General features: G+C 42.9%; 1 protein-coding gene across 1 annotated transcript in view; it reads right to left on the bottom strand.

The window, feature by feature from the left end:
• LOC311141324 (LIM/homeobox protein LMX-1.2-like) overlaps positions 1 to 22,937 on the bottom strand; it is a 58,555-nt gene extending 35,618 nt beyond the window's left edge. The window contains exons 1-2 of the mRNA XM_084176620.1: positions 22,859 to 22,937; positions 22,029 to 22,215 (exon numbers count right to left, since the gene is read on the bottom strand). Of these exons, the coding sequence (XP_084032746.1) occupies positions 22,029 to 22,215; positions 22,859 to 22,922 (251 nt within the window). The 5' untranslated portion in view covers positions 22,923 to 22,937. The remainder of the gene's footprint in view (positions 1 to 22,028; positions 22,216 to 22,858) is intronic.
• Between the last annotated feature and the right edge of the window lie 325 nt (positions 22,938 to 23,262).

The raw sequence follows: 23,262 nt of genomic DNA on the forward strand, positions 1-23,262 counted from the left end.
TTATCTTATGAAATGTTCTCTCGTTGTGACAGTAGGCTATGCTATTCACAGGGAGATTCATCTTTTAATATCATCTGTGCTGCAGAGATACCTGGCTTCTCTCTCAACCAAAAGGCCACCTACACCCAATCTCAGGAGAAGAGCTTCATCTGAAGCTTTGAAAGGCATTGCAAAATTACCCAAAAACCACGCTAATGCCCTCTGCCGTGATACATCTCTACACATTCAAAGGGACAGTTTAGACATGACTGTTGTTCAGAAGAATGTCTGACTAAAACCCAGCTTTGATACGGCCAACCAGACACATTATTGTAAACAAGGCGGTTTTGACCCTGACCTAAACATAATCATGATCTTGATACTACCGTCCTAATTTTATGGGCACTACAACACAGTCTTTTAATTAAGCAATAAGGCACAAGAGGCAGTGCTGTATAACACATCGGGCCGAACAACGCCATTTACCTGTGACTGTATTCATGATACAGCACTACCTCACGTGCCTTATTGCTTTTATAAAACTGTTACAAACATATACAAATAACAATTAATTACATGTTTTCATTAATGATGCATATGCAGAAATCAGTCCGCCATTTCCTGGTTGCTAAAATTAGAATAGTTTGCCTAATTTCAGTTTATGTGACTAAAGCAAGTACTAGAAGCAAGTACAGTGTAGATAATCATTGCACCATCTAAACTGCTGTGAAATATATTTTCCATATTTTCAGCTGTTTGAAACTGGTGTACAAAACCGAAAGTAAAAGATGCAAAAATAAAACTTAAGAACGGGAAGCATAGAAATAGCGCACATAGAACATATATACCGCTTCTTAGACTTGCTTTCAATGAGAATGACATCTCTATAACTCACATTTCTATGTGAATTTGGTCAGGTTGCCCAAAAAGTTACATATTGCAGCTTTAAATGTTATTTCGATAAGTCAATTCATACAATTTAATTCTTCAACCAGAAGATATAGTCCGGACAAAAATCATGTTGGTCATGTTGCTACAGATGCGACCCAGTCGTTAATTATTTTTGCATAGCTGCTATGCTCAAATCCATGCTCAAACCCTACACCCCAACCCGAGCACTCCATTCTGCCACCTCTGGTCTCTTGGCCCTCCCACCCCTAGGGCAGCTCTAGCTCAGCCCAGTTCAAGCTCAGCGTCCCCCTGAAGCTAGGTCCCTGCCCATCTTCCGAAAGCACCTGAAACCTTACCGCCTCAAAGAGTATGTTAAAAAATCCCCCTCCTCACCTCGACCCCCCCCATTAAAAAAATAAATAAATACTTTCCTGAACCAACACTTTCACTTGACTACCCCCCCCCCCCCCCCCCCCACCCCCCCACCTTTCTAGCTCTGACTTTGCTGATAGCTACTTTATTGAGGAAAAGTGTACTTACTATGACTGTAATATGTGCTTGTCCCACCTAGCTATCTTAAGAAGAATGCACTAACTGTAAGTCGCTCTGGATAAGAGCGTCTGCTAAATTACTAAAACATAATAATGTAAATGCAAAAGACCTGGTCGTCCGTTCTAAACAAAATGGTTGCTATGCAGGCTGGATAACATTCTTGCCACTTGCTAGCTAGCTAGCCAACTTCAGCTAACTCAGTCACGTCAAACATTGAACCTGGAATGACAGTACACTAGCTGCATTTTCATTTGCTTTGGCATTTATCATATGTCCATGATAATGACGTTGATGCGTGATTTCGCCTAGCTCAGAAAGAGTTTTCTCGTATCGTCAGGGGCACCGTTCACTCTATGTATTGTACAGAGATCGAAATTCAAAAATAAAACATTATTTCTGAGGATGGACAGGCAGACAGCGAGGCTTATGTTAACCCCCGCTGTACCAAACTAAATGTTAGGCTGGAAGCAAGGTGGAAAAATGTGTTGAGATAAATACAAGAGATGATTCGGATAGTAACATGAATATGATATTCTTATGGAGGCGCTGTGATAATTTTCTAATGGAACTGTTAGCAAGCATAGTGTGCTTGTTACCGCCAATACCAGCACGGCTTGGAAAGCTGCTTGTCCAATCAGCATCCAGGATCTAAACAACCAGTTTTATAAGCACCATACATCATCAGGTCTGAAACTATCATTTATCATTTTGACCACAATGCTGAAACAACAACCCCAAAAATGATGACCAGTTTTATAAGACCACCAATACAGTATAGAAAACATCCGTAGGCTAATAGAACTCATTTAATATTATACATAACACACACTCAAACACACACATACAAAGACATGCCACAAAAAAACACAACATTGAGAGCGGAAGAGCTCCCAGTAAATTTGCAGAGAGCATGGAGAAGATGACCACAGGAATTGTTTATCAGAGGGAATCAGAGTGACTAATCACAACCAGTCTTGGACATCTCAACCTGTTAGAGGTTCACAAGTTTCTTTATCCCACACTGACCTGGTCCTCCTCCTCCTCCTCCTCCTCCTCCTCCTCCTCCTCTCTGCCCTCCCAGCCCCTGTCACAGTCCCAGGCAGACAGCTCCAGAGGAACACTCTGTGATGTTCCTCTCTTTCCCAGCAAGAATACAAACATTCAGGCCGAGGGCACAGTGAGCAGGGCACTGTGCCATACTCAAGACAAATGTTCCCTTTCGTTTTGGTTTGTATATCCCATCAATGATCTTAATAATTAGCAGATAATGCATATTTTTTCCCCTCTCAACCATGTGTTCATGCCTGTGTATATCAAAGACGCAAAGGAATAATTATTGTAAATAATAAAATAAATGCAACCAAAAGAAGGGGAACTAAACGTGATTGCTACTAGGCAAAGTAAGAGTTTCCATTAGCAGTTGCCAAGGCGCCATTAAATGTTATGGGCACATGTTGGTCAGCACAGTGTGAGTATGACATCTTACACTGTGCAGGGCTCCATTCTGGACCGTGGAGCCAGCTTCAAAAGAACTTAACCATCAAGAAAAACAGAGTCTGTATGAGGCTCCCAATGGAGCCAAGCAGCATTCCTAACTTAGTTCCACTATTATTTTCCTATAAGAGCTAAATTCAGCTATGGCTTAAGGTAAATGTTGAACCAAGCAACCAACTTGAAGATTGGAAGTCTGTCACTCAAATAACAATAATGTAATATTGTACAGCAAAAACTCAAACAAGGCCCCCATACACAGCAGCTCCATAGTCAGCCGATGCAACAGAAATGGAGCCCTACTGCCCATAAGGGATATTTCAGAGCCACTCAAACGCTTGTCAGAGCAGTTTATTACTTCCCTGACATATCTGTAAAAGAGGAGCTATTGAGCAAAAAAAACAACTGTTTCAAGGACTTGGGGTGTAAATCTTTTTTAATGTTGCTGATCCCTGTGTTAGTGGCGCTTCCAGAAACCTCTCGCTGTTTCTCGCACCCGACAGTTCCCTCATTACGCATCGTGTGGGAGAAAGGGCAACTTTTTCACTTCAGCTTCTCAAATATTGCAAACTATAAGCGGTTTTCGAAGTTACAACTGCAGAGAATGACTCTGCCAAGAGTCTTTCGCTCTAGCTCGCTCTGTTTTTTTTGTTGTTGGTTAGAAAACCCATAAAAACAGAGCAGAAGTTGTGACATAAAAAGGCTCTTACTGTACATTACAGCTCTGACTCTGCTTATATTTCTACTGTGGATTCAGATTCAAATTGACATATCTGGGCAATTGAGTATTTACCAAATAATATGTACATTAACAATGCAACAGAAGATGTATGGATCTGTCCAGGCAAAGATGGCCACCTCTCCTCCATCTCTTCCCCCAGGGTCATGGGATGTTTATGTGTAGATTGGCTCTCTCTCTCTCTCTCTCTCTCTCTCTCTCTCTCTCTCTCTCTCTCTCTCTCTCTCTCTCTCTTTCTCTCTCTCTCATCTTCCTGCCATCTCTCTGTGGGACATGTGGGACATGACTCCCTCACTGGCTCCAAAGCCACACGCCTCCCCTGGACCCAGAAGTGCTGCATGTCTGCATGTGTGTATTCTTTGAGGGGGTGTATCTGTGGCGTGTGGTGTGTGTGTGAGTTTATTAGTGCCAGGATATGCGCGGGAGGGAGTAAGGGAGTAAGGGAGGGGGAACATCTCTGGGTCGGCTGTGTGTACAGTATTTAAACAAGACTCATCAAAACCTATGCAACATCACTCCACTACTAAGTACCCTGACATGAGGATATACATGTAAATATAAAACTACACCTATTAATGATATCAGCAAGTAATTATTGATGTAATTACAAGGGCTCAATGCTGCATGGCATGTCAATGGGCTGTCACATACATGTGATTTACAAGAGGAAACCTTTGAAACACATATAATGTATAGTCTTTACTGTGCACATTTGGGAAGCAGACAATAAAGACTGATGCAGTTGGCATGAGCTCACAGACTTAGCTCTGCAGTCGCCACAATGATGTCGTGCTCTTTTATTTTACTACTGATAATGAACAATAAGAAACAATTCAAAACTCTTAGCTCCAACTACATCACTGCTAAGATACAGTGGGGAAAAAAAGTATTTAGTCAGCCACCAATTGTGCAAGTTCTCCCACTTAAAAAGATGAGAGAGGCCTGTAATTTTCATCATAGGTACACGTCAACTATGAAAGACAAATTGAGATTTTTTTATCTCCAGAAAATCACATTATAGGATTTTTAATGAATTTATTTGCAAATTATGGTGGAAAATAAGTATTTGGTCACCTACAAACAAGCAAGATTTCTGGCTCTCACAGACCTGTAACTTCTTCTTTAAGAGGCTCCTCTGTCCTCCATTCGTTACCTGTATTAATGGCACCTGTTTGAACTTGTTATCAGTATAAAAGACACCTGTCCACAGCCTCAAACAGTCACACTCCAAACTCCACTATGGCCAAGACCAACGAGCTGTCAAAGGACACCAGAAACAAAATTGTAGACCTGCACCAGGCTGGGAAGACTGAATCTGCAATAGGTAAGCAGCTTGGTTTGAAGAAATCAACTGTGGGAGCAATTATTAGGAAATGGAAGACATACAAGACCACTGATAATCTCCCTCGATCTGGGGCTCCACGCAAGATCTCACCCCGTGGGGTCAAAATGATCACAAGAACAGTGAGCAAAAATCCCAGGACCACACTGGGGGACCTAGTGAATGACCTGCAGAGAGCTGGGACCAACGTAACGAAGCCTACCATCAGTAACACACTACGCCGCCAGGGACTCAAATCCTGCAGTGCCAGACGTGTCCCCCTGCTTAAGCCAGTACATGTCCAGGCCCGTCTGAAGTTTGCTAGAGTGCATTTGGATGATCCAAAAGAGGATTGGGAGAATGTCATATGGTCAGATGAAACCAAAATATAACTTTTTGGTAAAAACTCAACTCGTCGTGTTTGGAGGACAAAGAATGCTGAGTTGCATCCAAAGAACACCATACCTACTGTGAAGCATTTTTTTTTTCTGCAAAGGGACCAGGACGACTGATCCGTGTAAAGGAAAGAATGAATGGGGCTATGTATCGTGAGATTTTGAGTGAAAACCTCCTTCCATCAGCAAGGGCATTGAAGATTAAACGGGTGTTTCAGCATGACAATGATCCCAAACACACCGCCCGGGCAACGAAGGAGTGGCTTCGTAAGAAGTATTTCAAGGTCCTGGAGTGGCCTAGCCAGTCTCCAGATCTCAACCCCATAGAAAATCTTTGGAGGGAGTTGAAAGTCCGTGTTGCCCAGCGACAGCCCCAAAACATCACTGCTCTAGAGGAGATCTGCATGGAGGAATGGGCCAAAATACCAGCAACAGTGTGTGAAAACCTTGTGAAGACTTACAGAAAACGTTTGACCTGTGTCATTGCCAACAAAGCGTATATAACAAAGTATTGAGAAACTTTTGTTATTGACCAAATACTTATTTTCCACCATAATTTGCAAATAAATTCATAAAAAATCCTACAATGTGATTTTCTGGAGAAATAAAATCTCATTTTGTCTGTCATAGTTGACGTGTACCTATGATGAAAATTACAGGCCTCTCTCATCTTTTTAAGTGGGAGAACTTGCACAATTGGTGGCTGACTAAATACTTTTTCCCCCCACTGTAGCTATACTAAAATATGTTATCCAATGAAGGGCATTTAGAACAGGAAAGAGAGGGGGAAAGAGCTGTTTTACTTTTCTTTCCTCTGCATTCATTCCCATCTCAGAGTTGTGGTGAACTTAAAACCTATAATAAAATAATGACGAGCAGCGTGTGTAGATAATCTCTCTCCGAGAAATAGTTGTGGAGAAAAAGAAAAACATATGCTGCATAGTGTGGCACCAAACCTGTATTTCATACATGACTTTGGAGAATGTTAATAAGGATTAGAAACATACTTCAGCTAATGCACTTTTCCAAGGCCAACAGTATTTTTTACTTCTGTCTCTGAAAGAGAAGGATATGGACGGTGCCAACTTACAAAGAACGGATAAAACTTAATTGGTTAGAATATTTGATTACATACAAAATATGAGTGGAGGTAGCCTGTAAAATGCTTTGTCACAGTATAGAGATCTCTGTAGTATCTATTGCATTTGATCTGACATGTCAGAGAGCATGCTCTGACCCTACTAGCCCTCCAGCCGGTGCCATGATAACTGGGATCCAGCTGAAAGCTAAAAGACACCTTCATGTGTAGATGTTATGTTTACAAGGAAAGATGGACCAATTAATCTGATTATAGTCACAAATCCTACAACATGTGTAAGCATGTCTCTGATCATGTGGGGTACAGATGTTTGGGGTATGTGTGTGAAAGAGAGACATATAGAGAGACATAGAGAGACATAGAGAGACATAGAGATACAGAGACACACTGTAACTCTCTGAGTAGAAGCTTTGACATTTATGAAGATTATTCAATTTTCTCCAAAAGCCTATTGAGCCTGTTCAGCTATTTACACTCATGTTACAATGTCCATGTACATTTACATTTTAGTCATTTAGCAGACGCTCTTATCCAGAGCGACTTACAGTTAGTGAATACATTTTTTTTTTTTATACTGGCCCCCCGTGGGAATTGAACCCACAACCCTGGCGTTGCAAACGCCATGCTCTATCAACTGAGCTACATCCCTGCCGGCCATTCCCTCCCCTACCCTGGACGACGCTGGGCCAATTGTGCGCCGCCCAGTCGCGGCCGGCTGCGACAGAGCCTGGATTCGAACCAGGATCTCTAGTGGCACAGTTAGCACTGCGATGCAGTGCCTTAGACCACTGCGCCACTCAGGAGTGTACAGAAACCTACTGCACACACACACACACACACACACACACACACACACACACACACACACACACACACACACACACACACACACACACACACACACACACACACACACACACACACACACACACACACACACACACACACACACACACACACACACACACACACACACACACACACACACACACACACACACACACACACACACACACACATTAACGTTTATGTAAACATTCCCTCGACTGACGTTTTGCATGCACTATTCATTTGTCAATTGATTAATGTGTATATCCACTCAGAATAAGAGGTCACAAGTGAGCAGCAACTGTACGCAAATACAGGCTCTGGGTGAGTGCATGTCCCTCTGAAGCTAGAAAGTATCTGCAAAAAAGGACTGAAATGAAATACAGAGTGAAATAGTAAACCATCTGTCAAAGCCTTCCCTGTCTGTTTGAAAACACAACACCAGAGCACTTAAGGGTTTTAAACATCCTCTTTTCACTGGCATGGCCATGAATATGCCTATTCTGAGGGCAATCCTTTCATTTTCATGTGAGAGATCTGAGTCACTCTCAGTCCTGTCTTTCAGAGGGGTGTGTGTATTGTGCCACTGTAGGCCGGCCGTGCAAAGGGGTGAGAGGAAGGAGAACGAGGAGCTGACAGACAGGGCCAGATACTACACCTCCACCGCAGGCGAATCCCCAGCTAACCCCTGTGCTGACAGCCAGGATGTAGCACTCATCCACAGGCCACAGCCCAGGGCTCAGGGCCCAGTAAGGGAGAGCAGGGAGAGGGCCAGCCTGCCGATGATGGAGGGGGCGGTGGTTTGGGTGGCACGCACCGCTTACTGCCTCCAGAGCCGCGCAACTGGGAGAAGAAGCCACAGACTGTGTCGCCTGCCAACACCGTGTCCAATGCCTGGCTGTGGGACAGAACCACTACAAACACAGACATTATGCACACACTCACTCACTCACTGAATGTATTATACCACACAAAAGCAGATACAGTGCATTTGGAAAGTATTCAGACCCCTTGACTTTTTCCACATTTTGTTACATTACAGCCTTATTCTAAAACTGATTAAATAAAACATTTTCCTCATCAATCTACACACAGTACCCCATAATGACAAAGCAAAAACAGGTTTTTATATATTTTTTAAATTGTTAAGAAAAATTAAAAACAGAAATACCTTATTTACATAACTTTTCAGACCCTTTGCTATGATATTCGAAATTAAGCTCAGGTGCATTGATCATCCTTGAGATGTTTCTCTAGAACTTGATTGGAGTCCAGCTGTGGTAAACACACCTGTCTACATAAGGTCCCACAGTTGACAGTGCATGTCAGAGCAAAAACCAAGCCATGAGGTCGAAGAAATTGTCTGTAGAGCTCAGAGACAGGATTGTGTCGAGGCAAAGATCTGAGGAAGGGTACCACTTTTTTTTCAGCATTGAAGGTCACCAAGAACACAGTGGACTCCATCATTCTTAAATGGAAGAAGTTTGGAACCACCAAAACTCTTCCTAGAGCTGGCCGCCAGGCCAAACTGAGTAATCGGGGGAGAAGGGCCTTGGTCAGGGAGGTGACCAAGAACCTGATGGTCATTCTGACAGAGCTCCAGAGATCCTCTGTGGAGATGGGAGAACCTTCCAGAAGGACAACCATCTCTGCAGTACTCCACCAATCAGGCCTTTATGGTAGAGTGGCCAGACGGAAGCCACTCCTCAGTAAAAGCCACATGACAGCCCGCTTGGAGTTTGCCAAAAGGCACCTAAAGACTCCCAGACCATGAGAAACAAGATTCTCTAGTCTGATGAAACCAAGATTGAACTCTTTGGCCTGAATGCCAAGCGTCACGTCTGGAGAAAACCTGACAACATCCCTACGGTGACGCATGGTGGTGGCAGCATCATGATGTGGGGATGTTTCTCAGCAGCAGGGATTGGGAGACTAGTCAGGATCGAGGGAAAGCTGAACGGAGCAAAGTACAAAGAGATCCTTGATGAAAACCTGCTCCAGAGCGCTCAGGACCTCAGACTGTGGCGAAGGTTCACCTTTCAACAGGACAACGACCCTAAGCACACAGCCAAGACAACGCAGGAGTGGCTTCGGGACAAGTCTCTAGATGTCCTTGAGTGGCCTAGCCAGAGCCCAGACTTGAACCCAATTGATATATTAATATCCTTAAGTATGTCACGTCACCCCGCTCCTCCGCACACTCCACTGGCTTCCAATTGAAGCTTGCATCTGCTACAAGACCATGGTGCTTGCCTACGGAACTGTGAGGGGAACGGCACCTCCGTACCTTCAGGCTCTGATCAGTCCCTACACCCAAACGAGGGCATTGCGTTCATCCACCTCTGGCCTGCTGGCCCCCCTACCTCTGCGGAAGCACAGTTCCCGCTCAGCCCAGTCAAAACTGTTCGCTGCTCTGGCACCCCAATGGTGGAACAAGTTCCATCACGACGCCAGGACAGCGGAGTCACTCACCACCTTCCGGAGACACTTGAAACCCCACCTCTTTAAGGAATACCTGGGATAGGATAAAGTAATCCTTCTACCCCCCCCTTACCCCACCCCCCAAAAAATAAAATAATAATAATAATAATAATTGTAAAGTGGTTGTCCCACTGGCTATCATAAGGTGAATGCACCAATTTGTATGTTGCTCTGGATAAGAGCGTCTGCTAAATGACGAAAATGCAAATGTAAATGTATCAAAAGTAAATGTAATTGCTAAAATATACTTAAGTATCAAAATAAATTATTAAAAATTCCTTATATTACGCAAAGCAGACGGTACCATTTTCTTGTTTTTAACATTTACGGACAGCCAGGGGCACACTCCAACATTTACAAACAATGCATTTGTGTTTAGTGAGTCTGCCAGATTAGAGGCAGTAGGGATGACCACGTGTTCTCTTGATGAGTGCGTGAATTGGGCCATTTTCCTGTCCTGCTTTTGGATGTCAGGGAAAATGTATGAAGTAAAAAGTACATTAATTTCTTTAGGAATGTAGTGAAGTAAAAGTAAAAGTTGTCAAAAATATAAATAGTAAAGTAAAGTACAGATACACCAAAAAACTACTTAAGTAGTACTTAAGTACATTACATCACTGGCTTTGTCATTATGGGGTATTGTGTGTAGAATGATGAGGGAAAAAAAAGATTTAGCCATTCTAGAATAAGGCTGTAACGTAACAAAATGTGGAAAAGGTCAAGGGGTCTGAATACTTTCCACATACTTACAATATAGTCCCCCCTCCCTCTGCTTAAGAGGCTTTGAACATGAAAGAATAAAATGAAGTGTCATAATTTGTAGAATCGAGTACATATTGGTTATTAGGTCGAAAACGTGTGCTGGCACCAGTAATATTAAAATATTTAATCCCTAAAATAAATCTATATTCAAACAGCAATTGTGAAATATGACACTTTTCAAACAAATACTGTTGCGTCTACAGTAACTGCTGTCTATTTACTGTAGATAAACAACCCATCTGTCTGTTGTGTTTGAGTCTGCCAGTAACAAGTCTAATACCGCCAGTCTGTATAGAGCAGAGGACTCTCCAGTCCCAGTGCACACTGCTGTGGTGTAGAGTAGACTGAGCAGAGGGAGAGAGGCAACTCGTGACCCCAGTTCCACACTGAGAGAGAGGCCCCGGTCAGAGTCAGTGCTGTCTCTCCAGCTGGGATCACAATGCTAGACTGAGGCTTGGGTTTCAGAGCTGGACCCCAGCCTAGGAGGTGTAGAGGTGGGATGCCTGTCCCCTGTGTCGGCAGGGGCAGAGCCCAGCGGCAGGCCTGCAGGACTGACATCAGACAGACGCCCACCCCAGGGGGCTGGGCCCGCTCACCCGCCCGCTCTCAGGAGGAGGTAGCGACAAGCACAGGGGCCGAAGACAGATTGGGCTTCCATAGGGCTATCATAGGGCTGCCATAGACCACACGTTTGCCTTTTAAACTGCAGAGTTTGAATTTGCATCCCACCACAATGTATTTCCATCGATGGGGTTTTCCACATCACTGACTCAAAATAACAATCTCATAAAGGCACCGGCATTAAACTAATGTAAAAAGCAACAGGGCCAAAGAGAGCCAAATCAAAAGAGATTATGGGGGTACAGTAAAACTCTTTGAAAAGGATTATCCATGATGAGATATGGCAAAAACTGAGCAAACGAAACAACATATGGTAAGTTCATCAAATCATCCAGAGGTCAATGAATAAGATTCACACTATTCTCAACATAGACTATACTGTAGAATCCATATAGTGACAGTTTGCATACAAAAACCTAAGTATATGAAATCAAATTGTACTTGTCAAATGCTTTGTAAACAACAGGTGTAGACTAACAGTGAAAGAGAGAAAAAAAAAGAGAAATAATAAAAGGAGATATATATATGTTTTTCCTATTCAATATTTTTCACAATTTCAACAGAATGGAGGCACATGCATCTTCATTAACACTTCATAACAAAATATATCAGAAACAATGTTCTATCTCATTCTGTAAATCTTCCATATTACATCCCCTTATTCAGCCCTCTCCAAGTTGCAGGATCATTTTGCAATGCTCACGAGCGCTGGAATGTCCTAGGAAGATGTATTGTGGCTGTTTTCGGGGAAATATTAAGATCCAGCCAGCTGAGAGAGAAGGCGAGGCACGGGGGGAGGGAGGGAGGGAGAGAGAGGAGGGAGCGGAGGGAGGGAGAGGAGGGAGGGAGGGAAGGAGGTAGTTAGGGAGAGGAGGGGGTCACAGACGTCAGTATCATCGTCTCTCTGATTATGAAATGCCTCTTATATCCCAGTTCTCTCTCTCTCTCTCTCTCTCTCTCTCTCTCTCTCTCTCTCTCTCTCTCCCTCTCTCTCTCTCTCTCTCTCTCTCTCTCTCTCTCTCTCTCTCTCTCTCTTTCTTTTTGTCTCTCCCTCATCCCCTCTCCCTTCACATCAAGCATGGCGTCTGGGTCCTCCAGGTCTCCAGGGCAGAGTCCAGGGTGGGCAGGGCAGGCAGCCACTCAGTTCACTAGTGAACACTTTCCACTGTCATCACCACAATACTACAGAGCATCAACATCTGCATGGTCTTACACTGGTCATCAGCACTCAGCACCCCACAAGCACCCCCTCCTCTCCCTCTCTTCCAGCTCCCTCATCTATATCATCCAAATATTTCCCCTCCGTGCTTTTTGAAGCTTCCATGGGTCACGGGACCCTGAGCACAACTCATTTTAGCTGGTTGTGTGGGGGCTGACCAGAGAGGTTGGAAGAAACACATGGAAACCTAATCTGCAATGTTTTCACTGCAGGGTTATTTTCCTTGCCAAGACAGCGATGGTCAATCAGTGGTGATCCCCAAACAGAGAGAAGGTTTAGGAAGCTGTCGCTGGTCTAGGTGTCATCGTTGCAGTTTACTTAAACCTTTCTCCTCTCCTGCTCCAGGGGAATAGGCCTAAGCATATTTAGAGTCCCTGACAGCCTGCTGTGCCTGGCTTCAGGATTTAGTCCCGGATCCAGGGCCCTGGCTCTCCTTGATAGATGGAGAACACAATACATCTCCTGGTTTCCAATAAAACTGAGCTGTTCGTTTTTACACTGTGACACCTCACTTGCCGTTCTTGTTGTTACTGAATTATGGCCCATTGAGCAGTACAACATATTTCTGAGAGACCTGCCTCCTCTGAGCTGAAAAGAACCCTTACTTTAGTTGTCCCAGCACCAGATATCTGACCTATAAACCCTAATAGATTGTAGAAAGAACCAACATCAACAAAAACGTTCATTTGCAGGCCAAAACTGTAATTGTATGAGGTGATAATTGTCTAAACATTCATAGTGAAAACACCTTGGAGGCTACTCTACAGGCAGCATTCATATTGAACACCTCTGTACGACATTGGCCTGAGAGACAGAGGCTGCTGATGGACAGGTCAGTGAGCCAGGGAGATGAGCCAGAGCAGTGCTAGAGACCCGCCCACCTGCAGCCTACATCAGCTATGAGACAGGAGAGGAGAGAGGCTGGGGAGGAATCTGCAGGCCTGGTTAAAGTAATCAGATTGTTTCAGTGCATGTGATCTGCAGTCTAACAGACTTCCAAACAGTTGAATGAGTAAATAAAGTGCCCCAGGGGACTCCTGCTGGAGACGGATTACTGTAAGGGTGCACACAAAGGAGTTTAAGCCCCACAATACTCAGGGGACTGCAGACAAAAGCCTATGTTGGGGTTCTACCAGGGAACTGGCCAGGTTTATTAATCTCGTCCTGGGCTGCACCTCCTGCTATTGCAAGCCATGTACTCACTCACATACACACAAACACATACCATTGCTCAAGTGTACGCACACACACTTGCATGCACTGTATGTGAACCCCCCCCCCCCGCCCCCCACACACACACACACACACACAACATTTTCGTAACTCACTGAACTATGGATGTGAGTTGGATGTTTGTAGGTGTATGTGTGTGACTCCTGCTCACTTGGCTGTGGAAGAGGGCTTAGAGGGAAGTTGGAGCTGTGGCATTATGGAGCCCCATCCCATTCTGCCTCCATTCTTCCTCCTCTTTGGACCTGACACAAGTAAAGGGATTAGGAGACCCTGTTTCCGTCAGGCCCTCCACCCAGGACAAAGCACTCCACAGTTTAGGGTCACAGTCTATGATAAAAGTGCAGATCTCTGTCAGTCAGCTTGAGCAGAGAGTGTTTGGAAGCTAATCTCATTAAGAGATGAAGAAAAAGAGTGGCAGAGAGAGAGTTTGTTTTGAAGTAATGACATCCGCTCAAGTGTCAGAGCACATACATATGTCAAAGAAGTCACAAAATGCACCAACATGATGACATTTCTACTGAGCATGACATATTTCATTCATCAGTGAGTGTAAGTAGCACAGTAATGATTTATAAGTTATGAGTGAATGTACTGCTACAACAAAATATGATTACAGACTGCACAGGGGAAGAAGAAAGGGAAACAGAGAGCTAAAGAGAAAGAGAGAGATCCACTGATTGAGGGTAGACTTACTGATACAGCGCATTCGGAAAGTATTCAGACCCCTTGACTGTATCCACATTTTGTTACGTTGCAGCGTTATTCTAGAATGGATTAAATTGTCATCAATCTACACACAATACACCATAATGACAAAGCAAAACAGGTTTTTAGAAATGTTAGCACAAAAAATATATACAAAACAAAAATGTCACATTTACATAAGTATTCAGACCCTTTACTCATTACTTTGTTGAAGCACCTTTGGCAGTGATTACAGCCTTGAGTCTTCTTGGGTATGACGCTACAAGCTTGGCACACCTGTATTTGGGGAGTTTCTCCCATTCTTCTCTGCAGATCGTCTCAAGCTCTATCAGGTTGGATTGGGATCATCGCTGCACAGCTTTTTTCAGGTCTCTCCAGAGATGTTTGATCGGGTTCAAGTCCGGGCTCTGGCTGGGCCACTCAAGGACATTCAGAGACTTGTGTTGTCTTGGCTGTGTGCTTAGGGTCGTTGTCCTGTTGGAAGGTGAACCTTTGCCCCAGTCTGAGGTCCTGAGTGCTCTGGAGCAGGTTTTCATCAAGGATTTCTTTGTACTTTGCTCCGTTCATCTTTCCCTCAATCCTGACTAGTCTCCCAATCCCTGCTGCTGAGAAACATCCCCACATCATGATGCTGCCACCACCATGCTTCACCGTAGGGATGATGCCAGGTTTCCTCCAGAAGTGACGCTTGGCATTCAGGCCAAAGAGTTCAATCTTGGTTTCACCAGACCAGAGAATCTTGTTTCTCATGGTTTGAGAGTCCTTTAGGTGCCTTTTGGCAAACTCCAAGCGGGCTGTCATGTGGCTTTTACTGAGGAGTGGCTTCCGTCTGGCCACTCTACCATAAAGGCCTGATTGGTGGAGTGCTGCAGAGATGGTTGTCCTTCTGGAAGGTTCTTCCATTTCCACAGAGGAACTCTGGAGCTCTGTCAGAGTGACCATCGGGTTCTTGGTCACCTCCCTGACCAAGGCCCTTCTCCCCCGATTGCTCAGTTTGGCCTGGCGGCCAGCTCTAGGAAGAGTCTTGGTGGTTCCAAACTTCTTCCATTTAAGAATGATGGAGGCCACTGTTCTTGGTGACCTTCATTGCTGCAGAAAACATGGTGTTACCCTTCACCAGATCTGTGCCTCGACACAATCCTGTCTCTGAACTCTACGGACAATTCCTTCAACCTCATGGCTTGGTTTTTGGTCTGACATGCACTGTCAACTGTGGGACCTTATATAGACAGGTGTGTGCCTTTCAAAATCATGTCCAATCAATTGAATTTACCACAGGTGGACTCCAATCAAGTTGTAGAAACATCTCAAGGATGATCAATGGAAACAGGCTGCATCTGAGCTCAATTTCGAGTCTCATGGCAAAGGGGCTGAATACTTATGTAAATAAGGTATTTATGTTTTTTATTTAAAATTTCTAAAAACCTGTTTTTGCTTCGTCATTATGGAGTATTGTGTGTAGATTGATGAGGAACATTTTTATTTAATCAATTTTAGAATAAGGCTGTAACGTAACAAAATATCAAAAAAGTAAAAGGGTCTGAATACTTTTCGAATGCACTGTATGCCCAGATCCCCATGTGGTTGTAGAATGTGTGACGTTAGTGTGAGAGTGAGCTACAGGCACACAGTACTCGGACTGCAGCACTTGCCACCCTGATGCCACCCCTTTCTTGTGTATCTGTGAAAAGCCTACGTGTTGGAAAAACATTCCAGAGTGGGATCACATTTACAGAGTGCAGGGGGCCAGCCCTGAAATCCTGAGCCAGAAGCGGCCTTGTCTCAATTCCACATGCACGTTCAACTGTGGTGCTTGTAGAACAGGCAAGGAAAGAGCCGATGCTGTTTTGCAGCTACATCCACTAAAACATTTTTGTAAAAAACTAAAATGCATTCCAATTATTTATCTATTTTTCACAATAAAATCAATGAAAAACTGCAATCCTACTATCTTTTCCCAAATTGACACCTCTACTAATGTGCCATTAACTCTCTACCTTTTTAATTGTATCTTCTCTGTTTTTCTCTCTCTATTGAAACGATCAACTGGATATTTTGCTTTTTTCATATTCATTTTCATATAGATTGCGTTTCCAATTTTGCAGTATATTGCAGTAAACATTTGCGGTATGTTTTGAATAGTTGTCATCCTCTGCAAATACATTTGATCCCCTGAAGAGTTGAAGCTGCTGATGAAAATCACAACGTACTAGTTTCTTTACCATAGATGAGGAGCATTCCTATTTGACTGACATGTCCCGCTGGCTCCCTCACTGGATCCCTAACAGCCAACTTTAGGAGATGAGGTTATTGTGGCTACCAACAAATTGCATGCTTGAGTTGCTTTGCTTCCTTTGCTATCATTCTAATGTAAACCCACCAGGCAGCTCCCAGTACAGATCGGACTCCTCTCCTCTCCTCCTCAGGCCAACAGCTCTCCCACACCAAGCCACAGAGGTGTAGCCCCACATCCCTACCCACCAGTAACATGGCTGAGCCTCTGTGGCTTGCCAAAGTATCCTGCTAACGCTTCGTTTTTCAACTGTTATCATACACACGTGCAAGCATGCATACACACAAAGACACACACAAAGATACACACAAAGACACACACACAGACACACACACACACATTGTGATTAAGCAAGACCTTGTTGCAGACATGTTAAACATACCATTTTATTAAGTATTAGTTTACGAACGACTACACCTATATTATGTTGGGTATTATGACCTGTTTAATAAAATATTAATCATTTAATATGCAAGTTTATAATTGGAAACTCAATTAACCATTGGGAAATGCACCAAATGAATACAATGTGCATACGGCATTACACATTAATACCCCCTAAAATACCCTTAACAGGTCACAATGTGTAGGGGGAAATGGTTTGCACATCATGAGATGACAGATGATTGCATCATATTATCTTGCTAGGATAGGCCAGGCAATGTTGACATAGAACCCAATACTTCCTTACAGGGGAACACAGCTAACCCAGTCAGTGCACTAAGAATCCAGGCAAGCTGAAGCAATATTATCCAGCTTACGGCAGCTAACATTACATTTGTCTTTCTGCAGGGGCCCTCTACTTCGAGACCAGCACTAGCCGTAGCCACTTCTTCACCCCCTTTCACTCATTCTTTGGGGAAAATTTGAGGACAAAGAACACTACTTCTTGCAAAATACATCTCACTGTTTCTGACCTGGCTAGTCTTTTATCCTATTATCTAAACACCAGGACATAGCTACACTATGTCTGTGTAAAAGTAGCTTTGTCCTCTCCTCCAGAATGTCCCCGTACACAGGGATGGAGGTGTACACAGGGATGGAGGCGTACACAGGGATGTCCCCGTACACAGGGTTGGAGGCGTACACAGGGATGGAGGCATACATAGGGATGTCCCCGTACACAGGGTTGGAGGCATACACAGGGTTGGAGGCGTACACAGGGATGGAGGCATACACAGGGATGTCCCCGTACACAGGGATGGAGGCGTACACAGGGATGTCCCCGTACACAGGGTTGGAGGCGTACACAGGGATGGAGGCGGCAGGAGAAAACCTTGTCCATTTTGCGTGCATCCCTGTTCACACCGAGAACAAAGGCCACACAGGAGTGTCGTACACTACAGTGAGTGGAACACAGTAAGCTAGTGCAGCTAGTGTAGAAACCTAGCCGTCAGCATGTAGCCTATCCACCACCCCGCATCCCAAACACAGCTAATTAAAAAACACAATTTCACAGGAGGACACCCCGAACAGGCCTAAAAAGCACCTATCAGCACCCCAGGGGATCGTCCAGCACTGAGAATTACGAGGGAAGGAGTGAAGGTAAGGGGGCTCTGGTGATATGAGTTCAGTGGTCTGTTATAATAATGTGCATATTGAATTGAACAATACTGCTGCTTCAACATACTGTATATTCATATAGTGGATAAAGTGATTAGCAATATAGATTAGAAATTGTAAATATTGCAATAAATAGCAGAAATATTTATTTAGCAAAAGAATGTATTATAATTTAAATATTTCACTAGATCTGTTGCCACCCATCTGCACTTGTCTGAGCATCACAATATAATAGTTGACAACAATATATCTTCAGAAATAATACACCTTAACGTTCTCATAAACTGACAAAACAGCCCGACCATTAGAATGCTCAACATTCCTCAATAGTAGCCTACTGTCCAACCCATGTGGAGTGACACCCTTATTACACGGGTATTTTCAGATCAGATGCTTGGTTAGGGAAAACACCCCTCTCAGGGAGATGTGTGTGTCCTCTAATGATGTCTAATTGAACTCCCAACACCAGGTCTGAAGCAGCTCTCAGGGGGATGGTGTATTTCCACTCCACTTCTCACACATCATCTCACTCCCCGACCGACCGACCTATGACCAACTCATGGTTTCTACGGTTACAGCTCCCACCCAGCAGACAACCAAACCAACCATAACTATTTACTTTGGTTAGTAGTGGCTTTACATTGTCACCTATACTAGTCTAAAGTACTACACATCATAGTTGTGGAAAGTAGAGGTGCTGAGGGTGCTGCAGCACCCCCTGAAATATCAGAATTTTACAAATATATTAAATATTTGTAGTGCACAGGGCCTTTACTAGTCCTATTTAGCGGACCGATATAGCCTTCTGTAGCGCGGGGACAAAATGCTCAATTCAGTTGTTAATATCAACAGGAGAAAGTCTTCTGAACATTTATAGAATAAAATCTTATCCTAATCCTAAAATAACATTATTCAGCCTAACTCTGAGACAGCTTTTGTAAAAATATGTTGGAGGGAGAATTTACTGGGACACAAAATCATAAAATCTCCTCTGTCTGAACATAATGCTGTAAATTGTGCCATAGGTGTGAAAATGAACGTTTGCCAATCCCTTGATTTATGGTAGCCAGATATGATTATGGGGCATGAATCAATTTCTGTAGGAATGTAATTAGGCACCTCTCCTGTTGTATGGCCAGCAGCCTGCCTTGCAGCTCACGGCAGTTTGTGGGCTGATAAATGCACCTTAAATTGGTGTCATAAAAGTCAAAAAGGTGCCAATTACATCTCTAAGTATCCCATCAATGCAAATGAAATAAACAAATACAGGTAGTGTGTACACATGGGACCCCCTGCTAGTTCTTGACCTGAGACTGATGGAAGGTGAAGAAAGGGAGGCTGGATCTTGTAATGATAGATAATAGTGTGGGAGTACATGACAGGAATCAGCAGGTTGCTGTTTAGAGGCTCTGGATATCCTCGAAGCTCACACCGTTACAACAACTTCACGGCCAACACAACACTCCAAATGTGACTAGAAATTACTGCCTGTTCAGACCTCATACACAATTTAACACACACACACACACACACACACACACACACACACACACACAGTCTTGTACAACTAACCTTGTGGGGACACACAATTCAGTCCCATTCAAAATCCTATTTTACCTAACCCCTAACCCTAAACTTAACCCTAACCTTAGCCCGAAAACCTAACCTTAACCCTAACCCTAACTCGAAAACCTAACCTTAACCCTAACCCTAACCCTAGCTCCTAACCCTAACCCTAACCCTAACCCTAGCTCCTAACCCTAACCCTAAACCTAATTCTAAGTCTAACCCTAACACTAATTCTAACCTTAACCCTAAACTCCCTAGAAATAGCATTTTACCTTGTGGATACCAACAAAATGTCCCCAGTTGGTCAAATTTTTGTTTGTTTACTATTCTTCTTCTGGTCCCCACAAGTATAGTTAAACATATCCACACACACACACACACACACACACACACACACACACACACACATACTCTATTCGCAAACAACACAGAGAGAAAGGTGGTCAAATAACAGGATCCCTCTCCCTGCTGGCCAGCACAATTTGTCTATGTCACTGTTTCCTGGCTGCATCTCCCAGGCAATGGCATCCCGGAGCTGCTGCTATGAAATTCACATTGTTACCACTAACTGCCTATGGTCATGTTGGACAGAGCAGGATGAATGGCTGACAAAAACAGTGATGCAGGGCAATAGATGTAGCTCATTATTTGTTGCAGGGCATCTAGCTGGGAGCTATAATGCCCCAGTGACTGAAGTAGCAATGTTAAAAAGCCCTGACACAAAAAGCTTAAAATGTAGTGACAAGCATGAAGAGCACTACTACAATGAGTGGGGACATAGGGCCACATGTTGCACACAGTCTGTGAGGCGAAATAAACTTAAGCCTCCCATCGAGACAACAGCAAACGCCACCAGCCAGTGAGTTTCACTAATATCAAGGGGCACTGATTGGATCCGCACATAGGTAACTTTGCCAATAGAATTCCGGGACTCTCTTGTCCTTTCCATTCATGCATGTAGGCTAATCTGCAGCAAAATACCATATCTGAAATGTGCCATGTTCTTACTGTTGGTTATAGATAAATAACGTTTGTGTAATATTTTCACTATACATTTCCATTCAAGTCTTATTAGTCTACCAATTAAACACGTCCGAAGCAAAAGTTGTAAAGACCAAATAATAATAATAATAATAATAACAATAACAATAACAATAATAATAAGTTCAAGAAATGATAGTTTAAGTTCTCAGAGTGTAAAACCATTTGGAGACCATGAAGGCCATAAACTTTATCATGCCGTTGTTGCTTTGCTCATGCCGTTTTTCTTTATGGTCGAATGCTGACATATTATTCTTATAATGAAAGAAAGGAACAGAACTAAAGACAGTATTTTCGTATATAGGCACACTATTTTCGAAAAGGCTTATAGCTCGTTCTAGTTCTATTTTGTTCGTGTGTGTGTGTGTAATTATTACAATGATATAGGATTAATAACGAAATAATATCAAGAAACTATTCCAATAGGTGGGTCGATATGTTTTGGTTGTTGTTTATCTTGAAACGAGCAAAATGTCTAGCTACATTTAGATCTAAAATTGTTCAATGGTTGATGATCAGACATTAATTGTGCCTCCCTCGTACCATACACAGCGGTTAGGCTAAATGCTCCACTAAATGCTGCAGTGACCATCATCGGTCTCCAATCCAGGAGATCATTGCCTCAAGAGATCCTTGTCATAACAATTCAGAAAATATCAACAAAATTGCAGATAATAAAGCTCCACTAAAACCAATCGTTTTGTGACTGACTATAGTTTTGACTAAGTCGTGGATACTGGCTATAAGAATACATCTACGTTAGAAAATTATTACGACTAACACTATCTACGTTGGAAAATGATTACGACTAACACTAACGTGAATTGAAACTGTCTGAATTATCACATGCCACATACAAAGAAAGAAACGTTTGAAAAGCAAAATGTTCTCAATTATAGGTATATGATAAATGTAGGCCATATTTTCTAAAGAGCGTCTGGCAACTGACAAGTAACGCGAGCGCATATCTGTGCTTGCGCATAAGGACCGCACTGGACAGTGTGAGAGTGACACTATTGAAAAAAATGTACACATCAGCTAATGGTGTAGGCCTACTGATGGATCATGGGATGAATAAAGTTACATTGAAATTGGTCATTTGGCTGGAATTATCAAATTGTTGGACACATTCTAAACATAATGACATTCATGCGGCCCAAGTGAATAGGCCTAGCCTACTTGGTGATCTTTAATTGTGCGTAAAACAACCATAGAATAGTCTATATATAAATATTATTGTTCTTACTGTTGGTAGTCATGTTTGCAGTACAGTTTCCTATCCCGGAAGTAACAACTGGTAGTTAGAGGTTGTTGACACACAGCGCACTGCAAACACTCCTCGTGCCATGAGGAATCGTTGACTCTCATCAGAAACCTGTCAGATATTGGAAGCTGGCATCCTTCACATACAGATTGGTGATGGCATTCCGTCCCTAAAATGGATGTAAAATAAGTTAAAAGGGGAAAAAAATATTGCAACAATAGTATGCATACTAGCTCTACTTTAGTATTTATATATTCACAATGTAAATGTTCAGTTTAGCTAATAAATATAAGGTCATAGATTATAAACATGTCATAAACAGGTAACTATTTAAACATCACACGCAGTCCATATCACTCTACAATACCCGGTTGTAGGGCCTACTTAGTCTTATAATTGGACTTATCTAAATATTTTAAACGAAGTATATGCCTGGAGTGCTGAGTGAATGTGTTTTAATTGGCTAGCTATGCCAAAACCACCTAAATCTGAAAAGAGAAGGCATCAGCTAGCGGTGAAAATACAGTATTTCTTAAATGAGATCATGAATACAATGATATATTTGTGATATTTGTTGTTTAGGCAGGCCTATAGTAAATGCACTACATTCATAATTAAAATGATAACTAAAGCAAATGGTAAAATATGTCAAATGTTAAGGAGGCCTATGGCTCGTGAGAGGATGGTCTGCAATTATAGCTGCAGGACATACAATTACAGCAATGAAAGTATATTCTAAAACGTTCTCGTATTGTTTGTGCTATATGTGCTCCAGGCTCTTTTAGATGCAGATGAAACTATGCAGGACTTACCAAGCATGACTCCAAAGGTAGCTTGACGATGGGGATGATCTTCAATCTTTATGCCGTCTAACATCCTTGGGTACTTGGATTGGTTTCTCTTCAAGAAACAGCGTTCCAGTGACTCGGGACCTGTTGCAATATCCATAACAATGTACTGTCAGACTTTTCTTCGCTTCAAATACTAGCTAAATCCCACAATATTTGCTGAGGCTACTTGCACACACATATACAAACAATGTGTTTTCCCAGATCGCTAACTTTAAAAAAAAGAATAAAAAAGTTGTCCCACTGTTAAGACAGGCGCCACTGTTTGTAGGACTATCCTAAGCAGAATCTTGATATGTCACAGAATCGGATGAGAAGCGACAATAAACCTGACAAACACTATTTGCAGCAGTCACCTGTTAATTTGG

This window comes from Coregonus lavaretus (genome assembly GCF_964263955.1).
Source record: "Coregonus lavaretus genome assembly, chromosome: 14".
Taxonomy (NCBI): Eukaryota; Metazoa; Chordata; class Actinopteri; order Salmoniformes; family Salmonidae; genus Coregonus; species Coregonus lavaretus.